At 43.9% G+C, this 20055-nt stretch overlaps 3 protein-coding genes and 1 non-coding gene across 4 annotated transcripts in view; 2 read left to right on the top strand and 2 right to left on the bottom strand.

Annotated features, from left to right (window-relative positions):
- Window positions 1-7037, bottom strand: part of Lims1 (LIM zinc finger domain containing 1) — a 112295-nt gene extending 105258 nt beyond the window's left edge. The window contains exon 1 of the mRNA XM_059243800.1: window positions 6865-7037. Within this exon, the coding sequence (XP_059099783.1) occupies window positions 6865-6896 (32 nt within the window). The 5' untranslated portion in view covers window positions 6897-7037. The remainder of the gene's footprint in view (window positions 1-6864) is intronic.
- Window positions 7038-7146: 109 nt separating this feature from the next.
- Window positions 7147-11064, top strand: LOC131893694 (oogenesin-1-like). The gene is made up of 2 exons (XM_059243798.1): window positions 7147-7247; window positions 7381-11064. The coding sequence occupies exon 2, from the start codon at window positions 7817-7819 to the stop codon at window positions 9245-9247; it is 1431 nt and encodes a 476-aa protein (XP_059099781.1). The 5' UTR covers window positions 7147-7247; window positions 7381-7816; the 3' UTR covers window positions 9248-11064.
- Window positions 11065-15206: 4142 nt separating this feature from the next.
- LOC131894023 (U6 spliceosomal RNA) lies at window positions 15207-15310 on the top strand. Its single transcript, XR_009374811.1, has one exon. It is a non-coding gene; the product is annotated as a U6 spliceosomal RNA (small nuclear RNA).
- Window positions 15311-17676: 2366 nt separating this feature from the next.
- The window catches only part of Gcc2 (GRIP and coiled-coil domain containing 2), a 41145-nt gene continuing 38766 nt past the window's right edge, over window positions 17677-20055 (bottom strand). Inside the window, exon 23 of the mRNA XM_059282239.1 lies at window positions 17677-19155. Within this exon, the coding sequence (XP_059138222.1) occupies window positions 19085-19155 (71 nt within the window). The 3' untranslated portion in view covers window positions 17677-19084. The remainder of the gene's footprint in view (window positions 19156-20055) is intronic.

Consider the following 20055-nt stretch of genomic DNA (forward strand, 5'->3'; position numbering starts at 1 on the left):
AGCTTCCTATTACCTTGGATTCTAGGACCAGCAGGGCCACGCAGAACAGACTATTCTCCAAATATAAGCAAGCAATTCTATCTGTGATAGGTGAGGCTACATGTCCTGGAGCTGAAGTAATCATCTTGAACCACAGATTCCCTAATCTTCTTCAGCATACCTTTGTAGAACCAGAACTGAAACAATGATTAACCAACCAGATTACACCTTGACCTAGCAGTGTTCTCATTTTTACTCTATTTAAACTAAAGGCCATGCCAGTACCCCACAGATGAACTTGGTCTACTGGATTCTTACTTGTTTCTCTTCCCAATGTTGGCTGAAGCCTTATTAATTGGTAAACTGGGACAGGTGGCTGAGGCTGCCCTTGTAAAACTGCTGGAGCTGGGCTTTTGCCCTCAAGCTCTGGTTACAAAGACACTGTCACAATCATGCCTAAATCATCCTCATCTCCATCACATTCCACCTCAGTGCCCACATAATAAAATAAAAGAGTGGATACGTACTAGGACAGGACCACAGGGTCAAGGATACTGGCTCAAACCAGTTGCCAAGGCATGCACATAACACACTTCCTTATGAACCAACCTGGAGTCTGCCTGAGGGCCTAGCAGAAGGCTGAATCTCCCTCTCTCAGCAGTCATTCACTGCCTGTAGTTCTCTGTCTAGGGGTGGGGCCCTGCGAAGATTTCCCTCACCCAGGTTAGCATGTCAACCAGTGTTGTCACTGCTCAGGTCTCGTTTAGGCAGCCACATAGCTGAGACTTCTAGAGCGTAGCTTGTCATACGGAGAAGACACAACCTTGCAGCAAACTTCCTGATCCTCTAGCTCTTATACTCTTTTTATCCCCTCCCCATCTTTTCTCCTTGTCCCCTGAGCTTCAGGTATATGGGCTGTATTACAGATAACTCAGCTGGAGCTGGGCACCCCACTGTTAGATGTTCTCTGAATTTTGATCAATTGTGGCTTTCTGTAATGGTGTCCATATTATAAAAAAAGAAGCTTACTTGATAAGGGGGAAAGCCACATATAATGTGGGTATAAGGAAAAATATTTAGAATGCAGGCAGACATTATACTGGTTTAGGAAAGTGGCAGTAGTAGATCCCCTCTACGTTAAATGCCCTGCCTCCCCAGCCATAGGTAGTTGGCTAGGTTTACAGTTTGAGCAGGCCTTACATCCAATCAGATGGCTGGTGGTCAGCACCAAGATTTAAGTGTCACTGTTTCACTTTGGGGGTACCTTGCTTTGTTGGTATTTTGTGATTCAGAGGCATCGCATCTGGGTAGGACTATTGGTTGCTTCCCTCCCTTGGCAGCTTGCATAGCACCTTCCATTACTATGAAAGCTAGTCCTATGGAGGAGGTTTCTAGTCAGATCCAATTCAAGTCCTCTGAGTCCAATGTTCAAAGTTCACAGTATTCAGTAATATGGTCTTATCTTCAAATTCTAGGCAATAACCAGGGGCTATGACATGGCCTGTATCATTTTAGAAGATAGACTTCCCCAACAAAAAAATAGATAACTGTGCTAAAAGTTCAATATGGTAGTCTGTGTGTTTGGATTGGGTAATTGAGACCACTGATATTCAGAATTATTATTGAAAAATGAGTATTAATTCTTGTTATTTTGTTGACAATATTTGCTGTCCTATTTGTTTAATTAGTTTATTCTTTTTAGTGTTTATCTTTCTCTTCAATCTGAAAGATTCCTACAAGTATCTTCTAGAGAGACTAATTCCTTTAAAATGCTTTTATTGAGAAGTTTTTCTTTCTCCTTCCATACTGACAGTTTTGTGCAACACAGAAGGCTGGATTGACAGCTGTTGTCTTTCAGACCTTGAAATAAATTATTCCAAGTCCTTCCATAGTTCCTGTTGAGAAATCTGTGGAACTGCCTATGATTTTATTGCGAACGTTTCCCTATATCTGAAGCATGAAATTCTCCTTCCTCTATGCCTAAGACTGAATATTCCAATTCTACCTTATCCTCAAGGCAGTATATTCTGTCATCCCTCTGATCTCCTTTATTCCTGAAGCTTCCACAAAGCTTATATTCAACCTAGTGAATACTATTCCAGTACTTTTGTTTGGCTTTTCTTTACCACCCTCCTCTCCCCATTTCTTGTTTCTCTTTACTGAGATCCGGTTTCGTTTCCTGTATTGGCTTCCTTTTTTTAAAAAGCTGTCTTCTTGGAATTAATCCAGGGGTTTATTAGTGTCGTCGTCGTCTTCTTCCTCCTCCTCTTTTTTTTTTTTTTTTTTTTTGGAGACAGGTTTCTCTGTGTAGCCCTGGCTGTCTTGGAACTCACTCTGTAGACCAGGCTGGCCTTGAACTTAGAGATCCACCTGCCTCTGCCTCTCACGTGCTGGGATTAAAGGTGTGTACCACCACAACCCTGCTTAGTGGCTTTTATGTTTCTTGAGTTTGTTTTTTTTTTTTTTTTTTAGTGAGATTTGTATATATGGGGTTAGGCTGGTTAATTTTTCTCTTTTTTCCCCTTAAGATAACCTTTTTTCCCCCAATAGAGGTATTCACAATATTTAAGAAGGACTAGGTTATAGTAGGGTTCAGATAATAGTTTTCCCCTGTTATACTGGTATTGGAGAAATAGGCTCAATTCCCAATATTCTCCAAGAATGGAAAATTGTTAGCAAACTCCATCATTACCAAAGGACAGTTCCATTATGAAAATAAAGTAACAATTCAATTACAAAAAATCACCCCCTAAGCACAATCATTTTAGGAAGTAAAGAAACAATAGTACTGTGTACAATAATCTATTAGTTACCACCGATGTGAGTGGAAGAAAACAGGAGAGTTAGACTAGTGATTAGTGTTGAGTTGGTGAAAACAAAGTAAAAGGAAGAGTAAAGAGAAATGTGGAACAGTAGAGACAAGGAGGGCATAGGACTGCTTAGAGTAAAGGTAGAATGAAAAGTGTCAATATTCTGACCCGCCCCTTGAGGCCACTCTGTGTCCAACGTAAAAGCCTCATTTTAAGGAAAAACAACTCCCCTTCCTCTCTCTCTCCATTCCCACGAGGTGTGCACACCTCCACTTTCTCCCTTCTTTTTTTTCCTTGTCTCCCTCTTTCCTGTCTTTCTCTTCATCTCTCTATTATAATTAACTTTCCACGTGGATGCAGCACCTGGGTATGAATGACTTTCCTTCCATCCTTCCACCCCCCCCCCCCCCCCCCCCCCCCCCCGTCACCCCACTCTGCTAGTGTTTGGAAGGGTCTGCACTTGGCTGTGCTGGGGGGAGGTCTTTTGCTCCACCCCTTGGCATTCCTTTAAAAAGCCCTTTAGAAGAGACAGAAGGGGGCCGGTGAATTAGGATCCAGGCCCTCCCAAGGCTATCCTATTTCTGTCTCTCTCTCTCCTCTATCTAAATCTCTTATCCCTCACTCCTCAAGAGCACCCTGGGGGAAAAAAGGTGGGGGCGCCCCCCCACAAAGAATATGGTCTGTACTGAGGCATATTTAAATGATTATCTGAACAAATAGACATTATTGAAATATAATTGCAGAATTAAACTCTGCTCTCCCATGATGGATTTCTGAGGTTGCTGAGTTTCTCCACCTGAAGGATAGGCTCTGAGCCCTCCCAAGGAAGGAGAGAAAGCTCACTTCCAGTACCCACACTTAGCAATATTAAAAACTACCAAGGAGATGAGCCAGGAGGCTCACACAAAGGAAAAGAGTACAAATGCTAAAATCAATATAGCACAATCCTATAATAAATAAATAATCAAACAAGTAAGGGCAAAATCCTGATGGATCATTTTCTCTAAGACTGTAGAGCAAGGAACAATTAAAGAACTAAGGTGTTTGTTTCAGTCCTTGAATATTAGCTCAGAAGGTAGAGTGCTTGACTTGCATACATAAAGCCCCGGGTTTGAGCCCCAGCACTGCAAAAACCTTGGTACATAGGTGATACATGCCTTCAATTCCAGCTTTCAAAAGGAAGATGAGAAACTCAAAGTCATCCTTAGCTACATAGTAAGTTCATGAGACCCTGTCTTTAAAAAAAAAACAAAAAAACTACACAAGCAAAACACCTCACACAACCTGTTTCCCTAGCAGGAATAAAACACTGCAAATCTAGAAAGACACTAGGTGTCACAGCAGTTTCCCTCTTCATAATGGCACTGCCCTACAGGAGCCTGAGGACCAATGGTGGTTCTTCAAGTCTTTGTTCTTAAGTCCTAATAAAACGCCCCAAGAATAAAAAGTCCATACTACAACACTCATTCAAGAACTACTTTGGGAGTTGGAGAGCTAGATGGCTCAGTGGTTGAGAACACATACCGCTCTTCCAGAAGACCCAAGTTTGATTCCTAGCACCTACATCAGGCATCTCACAATCACCTCTCACTCCAGCCCTAGAGGGATCCTCTGGCTTCTGTAGGTTCTTGCACTCATATGCACACACCCACACACAAACTCACACACATCCATATCATTAAAAATAACAAAAAGAAAAAAAAACTTTGAAGGCAGTGATAATTTTGCCAAATTCTTTCCATACAGGATAAGAATGTCAATTTCCCCTTTAAGTGTCCTTGATGAAACAGTACAGCCACTCTGGGAAAGAAAAATTTGTCTGCTTCTTAAAAAGCTAAACATACAATTACTATACAATCTAGTAAGTGCATACCCTTGGACATTTATTTCACAGAGAGGAAAAACATATGTTCATACTAAAACCTGTACACGAGCATCCACAGTATCTTTAGTTTTAATGTCTTAGAAATGCAAGCACCCGCTGGGTGGTGGTGGCACACGCCTGTAATCCCAGCACTTGGGAGGCAGAGGCAGGTGGATCTCTGTGAGTTCGAGGCCAGCCTGGTCTACAGAGCTAGTCCAGGACAGGCTCCAAAGCTACAGAGAAACCCTGTCTCAAAAAAAAAAAAAAAAAAAAAAAAAAGACAAGAGAGGCCAAAGATTCCGGTGTCTGTGAATCATATCCCCACTGACACCTGGGAAAAGTCTATTTGAACCGTTGCAATACTGTGATGGTTGAGAATTACCCCAGTACTGTTTCTGTCCACTGTGACCTTGAAGGCATATTTAAATAAGAAATGCAAGCACCCAAATGTCTTTCAGGTGAAGAGTGTAACAAACTGTTGGACATCCAGACTAATTGCTCAGCAAACCAACTATGGTACATGCAATGAGGACTGTGTAATTCCACTTATCCGAGGTACGCAAAGGTTAAATTCAAAGAGAAGCAGAACGGTGGTCGCCAGGAGCTGGGGATAACAAGGAACGAGGAACTGTTCAATGTGTGAAAGAGCTTCAGTTTTGTAGATATTCCATGGTGATGGCAGTGTGTCAATATGGATGTACTTAATGCAAAAAAACAGGGGGAAGGGGTACACACGGTGGCCAAATTTGTAACCCCAGCACTCCAGAAGCTAGGCAGGAGGATCATGGACAAACTCAAGGCCAGCCTAAGAGTGGGATTCTACAGAGTGAGATTTGGGGTGAGAAGGGGATGGTATTGGGGGAGGACACTAGACCAGAGACACACTTGTCCTATACAGACACCATTAGATTCTATTCTGCATACCCATTCTTCTCTACAGCTCACAAATATTTTCAATTCCCTATTAACTTAATATTCCACACATCTTTTTCAGTGAAAAATGTCCATGGCAAATGCAATAACTGTCCATGATGAGTGCAATGACTGTACAAATTATTAACTCTTGATCATCTTCCTTGGTGCCTAAAGTGCTTCTGCTACATACCAAAGTAATGTGACCATCTCAAGGAAAAGCACATGCTATGTTAAGCACTGAGCTGAATTAGAAGCATTTTTTTGAAATACCATTTTTACTGCAAGAATAACAGACAAGACAACTATGGTGATTTAGACTTACATTTGGCAGACATTTCATTGAAACTGAATTTTGGGGACAACTGACAATATTTTGTTGATAATGAGAAAAGTCATGATTTCCACTGAAAATTGCAATGTTGGAAAATTACCACATCTTGAGTTTGACAGTTTCCCCAATACTTTAAGAATTTAATGAAACCGGTGGTCGAGACGTTAATAAGATGTGTTAGCATCTGGGACATTCCTGAATGCGGTAAGCCAATACAAACCCGTTAAAGTGAGTAACAGTTCCATTCAAATACAAGGCAGTCTGAGGAATTTCATGTAACTGTGAGCTCAGATTTCACATCAAAATTAGCCTTTAAGAAACAATCTTCTGAACTTCTGGTGGAGTCACAAAGAACATCCACAATTATTTGGAAAAGCTGTAAGAAAGAATACGTCTCTTCAAACTGCCCATCCATCCATTTAAGACTAAATTTCCTTTAGTTCATTCAAAACACATCACAACAAACAATGCAAAAAACCAGAACGCAGCTAGCTGCCTTTTCTATTAAGCCAGACATGGAAAGGAGTTGTAAAGTATGTAACAGGCTGTTCGTCTTAACTTTTCTCCTTAGGGTACACTATTTTCATTAAAAAGCGTTATGCATGTTACGATACCATGGGTTACTCAATGAATAAATATTTAACACGTCCGTTTCCACTTTTAATACAACAAACATGTTCGTCTGTGTGCTCCTGAGACCCCCTGCTCCGTTCTTCCTTATCGGGAGAAAGTGAACTACCTGGAGCCAAGCGCTGGGACAGGATCCGCCCTCCCACCCCGAGGCTGCACAGGACAGCTCAGCGGGACCACGAAGGCCTCTCCCGCCTCGGGCTTGGGCGGCGCGTGTCCGGGCCTCTCGCCAGCCGCAGGCCGCGCGGCGGCGGCAGCAAAGCTTGCCCGCCTGTCAGGCCCAGGCCCCCGGAGGCTCGGGCAGCGGCGGTCCCAGAGCGCGAGTGCGCCCGTACCTGTTGGTCATTCCGGCCGCCACGCCCAGCATCTCCGCGGTCCACGCCGGGTCCCTCGGTGTCTCAGTCCCCGCCGCCGCGGCCGCACCCTCTTCCCTCGCTGCCCGGGCGAGCTGCCGACTGGAGGGCCGGCTCCGGGCAGGAAGGGGGCGGGGCCAGCTGGTAGCGACCGGCAAATGGCGACGCTGACCACGCCCCGGAGAGCGTGGGCCTAGGCCGTAAGAGGGGCGGGGCTAAGGCTACGGCGAGCCGAAGCCCGGCTGGGGGCGGGATGAAGTTCGGCGGGGGCGGCGCTGAGAGCATCACCGGTCGGGAGGAAGGCTGGGGTGGAGCGTTAGACTGAAGCAGCCGGGGAAGGGACGCCGCGAAGGCCGAGGAGCGAGGTAGGGACCCTGGAGCTTGGGCGACGGGTCTTGGCCCCGCCCCTGAGTCGTCATAGCTCCTCCTCCTCCCCCCACCAGGCCCATCCTTTCCTCGTCCAGGCCCTAAGCCTGCTTTCTTCTCGTTTGGCCGCAGGCTCTGCTGCTCCCTGGCCCCAAGCAGGCCGAGAGGCTTATGGGTGTTCTGAGGATGTCCCTGACACTCCTGGAGATCCACTGCGTCTAACCCGCGAGGAACACGTGGTAAGGTGTGACTGGTCAAAGGACAGGCCGCAGTATCGTGGGCTGGAGGCTCTGACTCAACTTGGCAGATGGGCCGACTGATTCTTTCTTCAGGGCTTAAGGGTCTGTACGTGGTTCTACCCGCCCTGCGACGGTCCTAGGAGATTGTGCCGAGGAGAGTGTCATGCACATCAGTCTTCCAGGGGTGGAGGTCTCATCTGGATTGGCCCCTTCCAGCCTACAGGAGCTTGGAATGTTTAGGGTATTTTTGTTGTAAGTTTAACTTCGGGTTTGAAGAAAGACTGGGAACGTGGCTGAGTAGGCATTATTGTCCCCGAAAACCGGTCAGAATGGGAGACCAGGCCCCACCCACACTCATGCAGCTGGCAAGACAGAGGCTGCTGAGGGAGGAGAACTTGATCATTTCTACACTGGAGGAGCTGCCCATGGGGCTGCTCCCGGCGATGTTTGAGGAGGCCTTCACCGACAGACGTATAAACATCCTGAGGGCCATGGTGTCTGCCTGGCCATTCCCATGCCTTCCTGCGGGAACCCTGATAAAGGACCCCCACCTGGAGATTTTGAAAGCTCTGCTTGCTGGACTAGATGTGCTGATTACAGAGAAGGTTCATCCAAGGAGGTCGAAACTCAGAGTGCTTGATTTGACGAATGTGCACCAGGACTTCTGGAGCATTAGGGCTGACACCCAGGAAGGTGACGGCTCACCACAAGCCAAGAGGCAGAAGCAACCAGTGGAGGAGATCTGCCCTAATTCTGGGGTGAAGAAACGTTTTAAGGTGGTAACTGATCTTGAGCTCATAAAGGCCAGGTTCAATAAATGTGAAACGTACCTGTTACAGTGGGCCCAGCAGCGCAAAGGTGCCATTCATCTGTGCTGTAGAAAGCTGAAGATTTGGGATTCACCTGTCTTCGCTGCGTTACAGATCTTCAAAAATATAGATCTGGACTGTATCCTGGAGCTGCAGCTGAGTCAGTGGTCACTGGAATTCATGGCACAGCTTTTTCCTTACCTGGAGCAGATGAGAAATCTTCACACGCTTGTGCTAGAGGGAATTCCGAAGCCCTTCAGATTTGCTGCTTCTGCAGAGCAGGGATGGATAAGCATGCTGCTTTCTCAGATCTCCAAACTCCCGTGTCTCCAGAATCTCTATGTATATAATATCTACTTTTTAACAGGCTGCCTTGAAGAGTGGCTCAGGTGCCTGAAGACGCCCTTGAAGACCCTGTCAATCACTGACTGCCGGCTCTCCCAGTCAGACTTGGATTACCTGAGCCAGTGCCTGAACATCCGTGAGCTCAAGCATCTGAACCTGAGTGGCGTAGTGCTGTCTGATTCATGCCCTAAACTTCTTGGGGTTCTCCTTGCAAGAATCGCAAGTACCCTGCAAACCCTGGAATTGGAGGAGTGCGAGATGAGGGACTCTCATTTCATTGCTATCTTGCCTGCCCTGAGCCAATGCTTCCAGCTTACCAAGGTCAATTTCTATCATAATAATATCTCTCTGCTTGTCCTGAAGAACCTTCTACGTCACACAGCCAAGCTGACCAAGCTGACCCAGGAGCTGTACCCCGCCCCTCTGGAGTGCTATGAGGAATTGAGAATTCTTAGAAACAAATTCAAGCTGCTTTGTCCCGAGCTGCTGGATATACTCAGGGCCAAAAGGCAGCCCAAGAAAGTCTCCTTTTCTACAAGAACCTGCTTGGACTGTTTTCACTCCTGTTTCTTTGACCTGGAGGCCAGACTTTGCCTTTGTCCGTAAGTAGGATAAGGTTGCTTCTGGTACTAAATATGGAAGCCTAGTATTGGGAGTGTATGTACACTGTGCATCCTCGATTGCATATAATAAATGTACTGAGTTTTGGGGGGGTTAAAAAAAAAAAAAAAAAAAAAGAAGTTTAACTTTGTGGTCCTGGCCTGCAACATGGCTCAACAGGAGTTCAATCCGTGGGACCCTTGTGGTGGAACGAGAGAACCATCTCTCAATTTTCCTTTGACTTCCAAACACATACACACAACAATATAAATAAGTGTAACGAAATAGAATTTAAAAATTTTGCTTCCAAAAGAAAAGAGAAATCTTGCTGCCATTTTGGGATAGTTGGGTAAAATCTAGCTGCCTCTTGATTAGTGGTTTTTAGTTTCATCATAGTTATGCCATCTGTGGAATGTGCTCTCCAAGTGATTCTACTTCTGTGGTTGACCAATGTCTGCCACAAAGAAAACTTGGAAAAATATGGTTGTTCTAGAACATGGGATTGAATTTCTTACTCTTCAGCTCAACAGTTTCTCAGGATAAAAGAGGATGTCTCCATGACTGTTTCTTTTATCTTTGTTCTGACTGTCAACAATCAACCTTTAAAAACAAAAGTTGATATTTGGAAATCTTTCATATACGTGTGTATGTAGTGGGTAGCTGTTCCAGCTTTGACCTGGAAGTACTACCCCCAGTGAGGCTTACAGTAATTGTCACGCCTACCTATGACCTGCCCCTGAGACGGGGCTGAGAGGGAGCCCTTAAGACCTGAGATCCAGATATGCTGGCTCTCTTGGTTCCTGGTGATCCTGGATGCTGGATGTAGACCAAGCAGAGTTCTTCAGAGAACACCACTGGACTGCACTTCACCTCTCCCGGATCCTATAACCTATTCCTTTACTTGTTATAAGTTACCCCAAAATAAACCTCCCTTTTAACTATGTGGAGTTGCCTCAATAAATCCTCCAATATGTGTATATGCACACAAAGTACATGCAAATTAAAAATATGTGTATGAGTGCCTGTACCTATGTACCCTCAGAGACTAAAGGAGAATGCTGGATCCCCTGGTACTGGGGTTACAGATGGTTCTGAGCTGCCACGTGGGTGCTGGGAGTTAAACTGGGGTTCTCTGCAAGAGCAGCAAGCATGCTTCCCTGATGAGCTATTTCTCCAGCCCCACAAAGAATTATTGTAAAGCATGTATTCAAAATAAATACTTAAAAAAGGTTTTTTTTTTCCTTATTTTCGATCTCTTTACATCTTTACCAGATAAGTATATAGTAAGAGGGCAGGGGAAACTAGTTCCTGCTTCCAAATAATAAACCAATTAGGTAACTTCTATATCTTCAGCACTGAGTTTTATTATATTTTCATCTGATTTTGTTATAATAGAAAGAAATACTATGTACTGGGCAGTATTGTGCATTAATTCAGAGTGAAACCTTGGACCCTGAATGTCCCGTGTTCAAACTCACACGGAAGAAGCCAAGAATCCAGTAGTTGCTCAGTCCACAAGGTGAGATGTTTCAGCAGTCAAAATATGGTGTGAAGGCCTGGAGCATTCCTGGAGAGCTGCTTGTTTTCAGTCTACATTGGAAGCCCAAAGAAGTTAGATATCAGCAACAGGACAGATGAGCTTGTCATTAAGAGTGAGGGCAAACAGGCAAAAAGCAAAGTTTCCTCCCACATCCTTGTATCTGGGTGCCACCAGAAGGGTGCTGCCCACATTTTAGGCTTTAAACAATCTGATTAAAAAAAAAAGTCCTCTACCTGGACTGAGTCTACCAGGTTGATCTCAGTCTGTGGGGAAGGCTTTGCCCTGGAAGAGATGGGAATGGGGGGCGGGCTGGGGGGAAGGTGAGGGGGGCGGGAGGGGGCAGAACAAGGGAATCCGTGGCTGATATGTAGAACTGAATTGAATTGCAAAATAAAAATTTAAAAAAAAAAAGTCCTTTATAGGAATGCCCAGTGGGTTGTATTTTAGATGATTCCAAATGAAATCAAATTGACAACCAATATTAGCTATCACATTCTCTGAACACCAAATGGCCTTTACAAGCCTGAGAAAGGAACCAGGGCTTCATGTATGGAAGGACTGTACCACTGAGCTACACCCATAGCCCCGTTCTTATCATGTCTTTAAGAAAAAGCTTGGACTAGGAGAATATTTGTGCGAGATGTTTCTGGGAAAAGGACAGTCTAGCATTCCTAAAATTCCACTCCAGTGAGTTGTGCACGAAGAATCCCATTACTCACTCCCACATTATCACATATAAGATCAGTGAAGTCTACAAAACCCAGTCTGACTTCATTTTTAAGTATTTATTTTGAATACATCATTTACAATATTTCTTTGTGGGGCTGAAGAAATAGCCCAGCAGTGAACTCAGTTGATGGACTTGAGGGTGAATATGGGGTGGGGCCTTGTTGGAGTAGGTGTGGTCTTGTTGGAGAAGATGTGTAACTGAAGGTGGGCTTTGAGCTTTCAAAAACCCGGGGCAGGCCCAGTCTCATTCTTTCTGCCTGCTTCCTGCTGATCATGATATAAATCTTTCAGCTACTGCTCCAGCACTCTGCTCCTCACCATTATAACAGGCTAACCCCTCTGAAGTACTCAAGGCCCCAATTAAATACTTTTGTATGAGTTGCCTTGGTCGTGGTGTCTCTTCACAGCTGCAGGACAGTAACTAAGACAATGAGTTACAATATTATGTGAGACTTCCATTATTATCCTGAAATATGGGTTTCCTATCACCACTATTTTTTTTTAGGTAGGATTTCACCAATGGCTGGCCTGGAACTTGCTACATAGAACAGGCTGGCCTTGACCCACTTGCCAAGTGCTGGGATTAGAGGGTGATGTGTCACTACATCCAGCTTCATAAGCACTCTGGTGATGGCTATTCTTTTTTTTTTTTTTTTTCCCCCGAGACAGGGTTTCTCTGTGTAGTTTTGGTGCCTGTCCTGGATCTTGCTCTGTAGACCAGGCTGGACTCGAACTCACAGAGATCCGCCTGGCTCGGCCTCCCGAGTGCTGTGATTAAAGGCTTGCGCCACCACCACCCGGCCAGTGATGGCTATTCTTGGTTGTCAACTCTATCTGGAATGAACTACAATCCAGAAATGGAGGGCATACTTATGATCCAGACCTTGAGGCTGGGAGGCATACCTTTAATCTGGGCCATACCTTCTGCTGGAAGCCTATATAAAAACAACAGAAGAAGGGAGGGCTTGTTCTTCACTCTGCTTGCCCTCTCCTTGTCAGCACGTCCTTTTCCTTCACTGGCATTGGAGCCTACTTCTTTGAGATTCCAGCATACATAGAAGACCAGCTGAGACATCCAGCCTTGTGTCTGACACCCAGACTGAGCAACTACTAGATGGGCTTTTCAAGAATTCACAGCTAGCCCTTGTTGGATTAGTCGGACTGCAGCCTGTGAGTCATTCCATGACCCAGCATTAGCACTTGTTACCATCGATGATCTCATGAATCCTGAACAGCACAGCTTAGCCTTTAGTCTAAATACCTAGTCTAGGATTTTATTTTTAAAAAGATGTACATTGTGTTTGTCTGCACCTATTAGGAAGTTGGAGAAGTTTCTTTTCCATCTGTATTGCTAAATGTTATTTCAAGTCTTCTATCAGCCACTAACTCAAGGCAAGCATGCCGGGGCAGGTTACTTCACACTGTCTTACTGGGAGGGTGGATGGGTGCCATGGTCACCCCTCAATTTCTCACAGGCTTCTTCACTGTATTTCATCTAGCTCTGAAGGGTCACTCCCGGTCATCTTGATCAGCCAACCGTCTTGGTAACAGGATTTGTTGATGAGCCCCAGGTTTCCTGAGCCCCTGTGTTCCACTGACTTCAGTCACCTCTCCTGACAGAGGAGGGTGGCCGGTGGCAGTCAGGAACCTGCCTGACTCCATTTTGAAGGCAGGAGATGTTATGCTGTTATTAAACTTATTGTTAAAAATAAGTTTATGTTTACTGTAAGAGCTGAGTTGCTCTGTCTCCTGAAACCCGACCTTCTCCAACCCATGGCCTTGACTTGTTTTTGAGAATACCCTTACCTTTCCCGACCCCTCCCTAATAACATGGTGACCACATGTTTTTTGAGATTTTTTTTTTTCTGTATTTCCTTATTGCCACATTGTGTCTTTTCTTCAAAACTATTAGTGATTTTACTCCTTAAAAGGGGCCCAAGAAATGGATTTGAGGCTGCTCCCTTTAACCCAACTTAGGAGGCAGTCGCTGGCCAACTCTTGGGTGCACTCGAATAAAAAAAAATAAAAATAAAAAAAAAAATCCAAGCTTGCTTCAAATTTGGCTCAAATTGTGGTAGTGGTTGTATTCTCGCCGTTGGGATGAACACAACACCAATGTGGGCACGAGACTACTTCAGTCCCTGTTTTCCAGGTTTATAAGCTCTTTCTTTCAAATCAATAATAACAATCTTTTCCAGGGCTGGTGAGATGGTTCAGCAGTAGAGATGCCTGCCTGATGCAGCCCGAGTTTGATCCGGTACCCGCATGGCTGATGGAGAGAACCAAATTGTAAAACTTCTCTGACTTCCACAGAAATGAGGAGGCATGCATACACACACTCATGAGATGACTCAGAGGGGATGAGAACTGGTTGCTCTTACAGAGGACCTGGGTTCAGTTCTCAGCAACCCTGTGGCCACTCACAACCACCTGTAATTGAATTTCATCGGGGTCATCGGGTCTGACACCCTCTTTTGGCCTCCAGGGCACTGTATGCATATTAGGCACATATACACGCAGGCAAATACTCATAAAATAAAAATAAGTAAATCGAGAGAGAGAGAGAGAGAGAGAGAGAGAGAGAGAAATCCTTTTCATTGAAATGTAATCCTTCAGTTATACATCTTTGTTCTGACTGACTGCATCACATAGCTCTGCAAGGGGTAAAGTTTTCAGTGAGACAAGCAGCTATAAAAAGGCATTGCTGAGCCAGGTGGTGGTGGTGCACGCCTTTGATCCCAGCATTCGTGGGGCAGAGGCAGGCGGATATCAGTGAGTTCGAGGCCAGCCTGGTCTACGGTCTACAAAGCGAGTTGAGTTTCAGGACAGTTAGGACTGTTACACAGAGAAACCCTGTCTCGGAAACACCCCCCCCCCAAAAAAAAAGCATTGCTGAATAATGTAATATTTTTAAATCAGGATAGCCAGGGTTTGTTAATAGATTCACTTCCTTGGGAGAGCTGGTAAAACACCAAGTGGAGACCAAGAGGCTTCTCAAGGGAATGTGACCTTGTCATAACTACTTGGCTAAGAAAAAGAGCAAAAAAGGAGAGCATCATCTGTATCCAGCATGTTATCATGTAGAGAAGCAGCAAGGAGCTGGAGTACAGTCCAGTGGGACAGTGCTTGCTTAGCACACACTGGATCCTGGGTTCTAACCCTGACAGGCACAAAAACAACAACAAAGGACAAGAAGTAGTGAGTATAGCATTACTAAGAAGAATATGCTTTATAAAGCAAAACCAAAAACCAACAAAAAAACCCAACAAGCACGTGTCTTCTTCTAGGTGTCAAAAAAGATTCAGTGAACACAAGCAGCAACATTGGCAATCTTCTGGACAAGAGACATTTTGCATCACTTTTGTCTGTGCAGAAAGCAATCATAGGAAGATCTCAACTGTCACTTAATGTGGCTTAAAAATATTTATGGCCGGGGTTGGGGATTTAGCTCAGTGATAAAGCACTTGCCTAGCAAGCACAAGGCCCTGGGTTTGGTCCTCAGCTCTGGAAAATAAAATAAAATAAAATAAAATAAAGGTGTGAAAAAAATAATAATAAAATAAATAAAAACTATTTATGGTCAATATTTTAAAGACTACTCAACATCCTTATCTACTAGGAAATGCAAAGTAAAACTACTTTGAGATTCCATTTTTCCCCAGTTAGAATTACTGTCGTTAAAAAACAAAATGAACCGTGGTATTCAGTAACACATATACTAAAATTGGAACAATATAGTGAAGATTGGGATGGCTCCGCACAAGGATTACACACAAATTTATTAATTGATCCATATTAAAAAACAACACAAACCTAAACAAGAGCCACTACAACAATGGCATGTTAATTACTGCTAAGCCTGCTGACCTTGGACCCACATGGGAGAAGGAGAGAATCTCTTCCCACAAGTTGTCCTGAGGCCTCTACCCCATGCTGTGGGCTCCTATATATAAATAAATGTACTTAAAAAAGTGTTAAGTTGGGCTGGATATCTCAGTGGTTAAGAGCACTGACTGCTCTTCCAGAGGACCTGGGTTCAATTCCCAGCATCCACATGACAGCTCACAAGATCTGACACCCTCACACAGACATACATGTAGGCAAAACACCAATGCAAGTAAAATAAAAATAAATTATTTGAAAAAAAAAAAGTGCTAAGTCATCTCTCTCTCCAGTCCCTTCTTTTTTTCTTTTGAAGCAGATCTTTTTATTTTGTGTGTATAAGTGTTTGCCTGCATGCAAAGAGGTAAATCACATGGGGGTCTGAGGAGACCAAAAGGGCATGGAATCCTTTGGAATTGGAGCTATTTCCAGTTGTGAGCCCTAGTGTGGGTGCTGGGAGCCAAACCAGTGTGAGAGACAAAGTTACATTTTAGGTTTTAATAACTATGCCTTGAAGATCCATGAAACAAAAAATGCCTCGTATCTGCAAGCCCCTTGCCCAAGGACAGATAGTTCCTGAAATGCTGGAGGTTATTGTTTATGGGAAATATAACAAGCCACATGTTTTCACTGCCCTGAACAAGTTTGTTTGACCCATTTGCACCAGATCACATGTGGGTGGGAGGTTCACAGGCAGGAAGTACATCAGGATGTACACTTGTCCCTGATTGGAGGAAGCCTGGAGGTAAGTCAAGATGTATGCTGGCCCCTGATTGGACCTGATGGGAAATACTTAAGCTGCTGCTATGAGACTCCAAGCCATTTTTCTGGGAAAAAATGGGAAACCAGAGATGGATCTGGCCAGAGCCCATTCACCTGGCCAGTATTTAAAGCTTGTTCCAAATTTGGCTTTTAATTGTGGTAGTGGTCTTGTTCAGGATCAGTTGGATTAACACCAGAGCAGAGGTACTCTTAACCAGGAACCATCACTCCAGGTCCAACAAACAGACTTACCTTTTTAAAAAGCCTATTCTGTCCATGCGGTGGTGGCATATACCTTTAATCCCAGCACTTGGGAAGCAGAGCCAGGCGGATCCCTGTGAGTTCGAGGCCAGCCTGGTCTACAGAGTGAGATCCAGGACAGGCACCAAAACTACACAGAGAAACCCTGTTTTGGCGGGGGAGGGAGGGAGGGGAGGAAAGCCTATTCAGTAATAAAAATAAAATCAAATCATCACAGCTGGGTAATAGTGGTGCACACCTTTAATTCCAGCACTCTGGAGGCAGAGGCAGGCGGATCTCTCTGAGTTCAAGGCCAGGTCTGCAAAGCAAGTTCCAGGGCAGCTAGGACAGTTACACAGAGAAACGGTGTCTCATAAAATAAAAATAAAATAAAATAAAAGTCTATTCAGTGAGTGCAGGCATCAAGCCCATAGGGAATGAAATTCCACCAGTAACTAAGGAGTCCCATAAAGGCCTGCTTGTCCATTACTGTACAGAATCGGTCACAGCACTGTACTTAGTAGTAAATGGGATTTCAGCCCCAGCTCTGGGTATGTTGAAAGTTTCAAAAACAAGTTGTCAGGGGCACAATGCAGGCGAGCATTGAACTAACCTGATTGAAGCCTGCATATCCATTAACTGCTAGGCCTAAGGGCCATGCCCACTCCCTGCCAAGGTTTAGCTGGTCCTTGTTTTTCAGAGGACTTGTGTTTCTCTCTGCTCTGCCTCTCCCTATATCTCAGCCTAAGGGAATTTGAAGGAACTGAGCAAAACCCTTCCTCTGAGGTCACCTTGGGGCTGCACCCTTTGCCAGCTCCCTGTCTCTGCTCCAATCCATGGCTATGTTGCCCAAACAAAGGCCCAAGTGTTGCTTCCAGGTCCAGCTGGTATCTGTGTCTATTTTTCTCTCTCAAAGCCCTGGCTGGACTGGAACTCAGGACGCAGACCAGTCTGGCCTCAAATTATAAGAGATCTGCCTCCTTCAGCATCCTAGGCATAAAGGCATGTACCACCATGCCTGGCTGTCTGTGTTCTCTGATGAGGCTGGGGGTGGGGTAGGAGAGTGGTCTCAGTAGGCTGGCCTCAAAATTCCTGAGCTGAAGGGAATTTTTTCTGCCATGGCCTCCTGCATCGTTCAGTCTGTAACACATTTTCTTAAGCACCAATAGGTCCCAGCTATGGAGGGACAGTAATAAGAGAGTCTGCAACTCCACCTCACAACCTAATTGAAAACCCCAAAGACAGTGTTTAACAGAAAAAGAATAATCATAAAAACATAACGTACAGTTAAATGCATTTAATAGAAATATCAATCATTATAGTTCCTTATTGCTGGTCACAAAAAGCATATATGTCTTTTATAATCAAAGTAATTTTTACCATGCAAAAGGCATTTTTATTATATTCATATGAACAGACTAGATTCCAAAACAAGTTTGTACAGACTTCAAAAGGCAGAGTAGGCCCAAAGAAAAAGTGGAATTTATTTAAATATTACTAAAATTATATCGGATGCCACTTGGCATACTCATATTCACAGTTTATGAAGTTAAAAAAACTCAACTTCTAAAGTCAGCTCTGAGATAGATGCGTTTAACCAATACATTCACTAGTTAGGTCTGTTCTAACCTAGGAGGAGCGAACACGGAGAGAGAGATAGATAGCTTTAAGAGAACAAACTCAACATATCAGCAGCAAATTTCAGTTAAACTGGGTTGGAAACCAATATTCATAGTGACTTAAGTACAGTCCAGTTTCTAGCTGAGACTGAAAATTAGAGAATAAACTGTAAGTTTAATAACTCCAGAGAGCACTATGTGGTTATTTATTAACAAATTACATATTAAAATATAATCCCCAAATTTGATTTAAGAGCACAATTTTAATCTAGTCAATAGATTATTTCCAGAGACATAAAGGCAAGTAACACTCTCCCAGCTAGGCTTATTCACCAACAGTGCGCCTAAGCCCTAGGGAACAAGCCTAGCTGAACAACACCGGAAGCACCAGGTTCACGTAGAGATTTAATGCTGAGTAAGACAGTCACCGTTCTGAGATGCAGGGGATTCTCCGAACACTCATGGCTTATGAGGAGTGGCAGGCAGCACATTAAGAGCCTGGAGACAGCAGGGAAACACATCAGCTGGGGTGGGGCCATCTGGTCAATGTCAGTGTCACATCACCAGAACCATGGTAAGTTTTGAAATAACAAGTGGGTGGGGGTGTATTTTAAAGCAACTGACTAAATTGCAATTTAACTTAGCCTCATAATTAACCAAAGCATATTTACTTCATAATCCCTTCATAAACATGTCAGCCTTACCAAGAAAGCATTTCCTTAATCTTCAAACATTATTTTAAAAGCTTAAACTCCCCAGTTGGTATGGTACCAAAATTCAGTTCAATTTCAAAATTCACAGTACTACTTAGAAATCAGTGGCTCCTGGGGTTCGAGTGCAGGAATGAACTGTTTTCTCTGTGCATGGGAGATCTCAGAGACTGAGGCCACGGTGCAGTTAGAGGGCTGTGGACGACTGGTACCATTACTTCAAGCTGTTGTCCTTTTTCTTACAAGTTGAGATTCTAAATACATCTGCTATACATATATACAATCATCGGAGGATGTGAACAGATATGCACACTTCCTGACCAAATAATGAATTCTGTTTGAAGAATTTCCTTTCCACAGTCTATCGAAGTCCAGACCAACTATGCAGATAGGATGCCCATCCAGAGGAACGGGAAGCACTTTCTTCCTCACCTGTGGATGATTAAAGAAAGAAATCACCAAATCTTACCAGTGTGAAATCATTGCACAACATAAGGAATTATGTCTATTTCATTGGCTATAGGAACTATAAAAGACATTTAATTATTATTTTGAGTTTCTGAGCATGGTACTGGATAGAGACCAGTGTGATGACAGATACCTGAACAACACCATTGTTGAATTTAATATGTTTTTTAAACTTATGTGAATAGAGGCAGATGATTTCTTTTTTTTTTTTTTTTTCTTTGGTTTTTGTGTAGCTTTTGGAGCCTGTCCTGGAACTCACTTTGTAGATCAGGCTGGCCTCAAATTCACAGAGATCCACCTGCCTCTGCCTCCGCAGGGCTAGGATCAAAGGTTTACGCTACCACTGCCTGGCCTGCAGACTTCTTTTTTATCCTATTTGAAATCATTGAGGCTTGAACCTTTAATCAGTCTTAGAAAAATCTATTTACTATTTCTGTCCCATTCTTTTTCTTCTACTTCTTTTAGAATTTTTAAAATTTATCATCATTATTTTGAGTATGAGAGTTTCATTTGCATATATGCCTGTGCCACACCAGTATGGTGTGGTACCTGTGGAGGCCAAAAGAGGGCACTGAGGTTCGAGTACAGGAATGAACTGTTTTCTCTGTGCACAGGAGATCTCAGAGACTGAGGCCATGGTGCAGAGTTAGAGGGCTGTGGACGACTGGTATAGCTACAACTGGTTATGAGCTGCCCTGTGGTTGCTGGGAACTGAACCCATGTCCTCTGAAAGAACAGTCAGTGCACTTAACCATTGAGCCATCTTTCCAGACCCTAGAACTTTATTGCTGATAAATGATGCCATTTATTAAAAGTGTATACGCCAAAATGCATACACAATTTCAGACTAACCCAGGTACCACT

The sequence above is a fragment of the Peromyscus eremicus genome, chromosome 16_21, assembly GCF_949786415.1.
Source record: "Peromyscus eremicus chromosome 16_21, PerEre_H2_v1, whole genome shotgun sequence".
NCBI lineage: Eukaryota > Metazoa > Chordata > Mammalia > Rodentia > Cricetidae > Peromyscus > Peromyscus eremicus.

Excerpts from the sequence above, each read along its gene's own strand:
- LOC131893694 (XM_059243798.1), top strand. The coding sequence starts at position 7,817 with ATGGGAGACCAGGCCCCACCCACACTCATGCAGCTGGCAAGACAGAGG.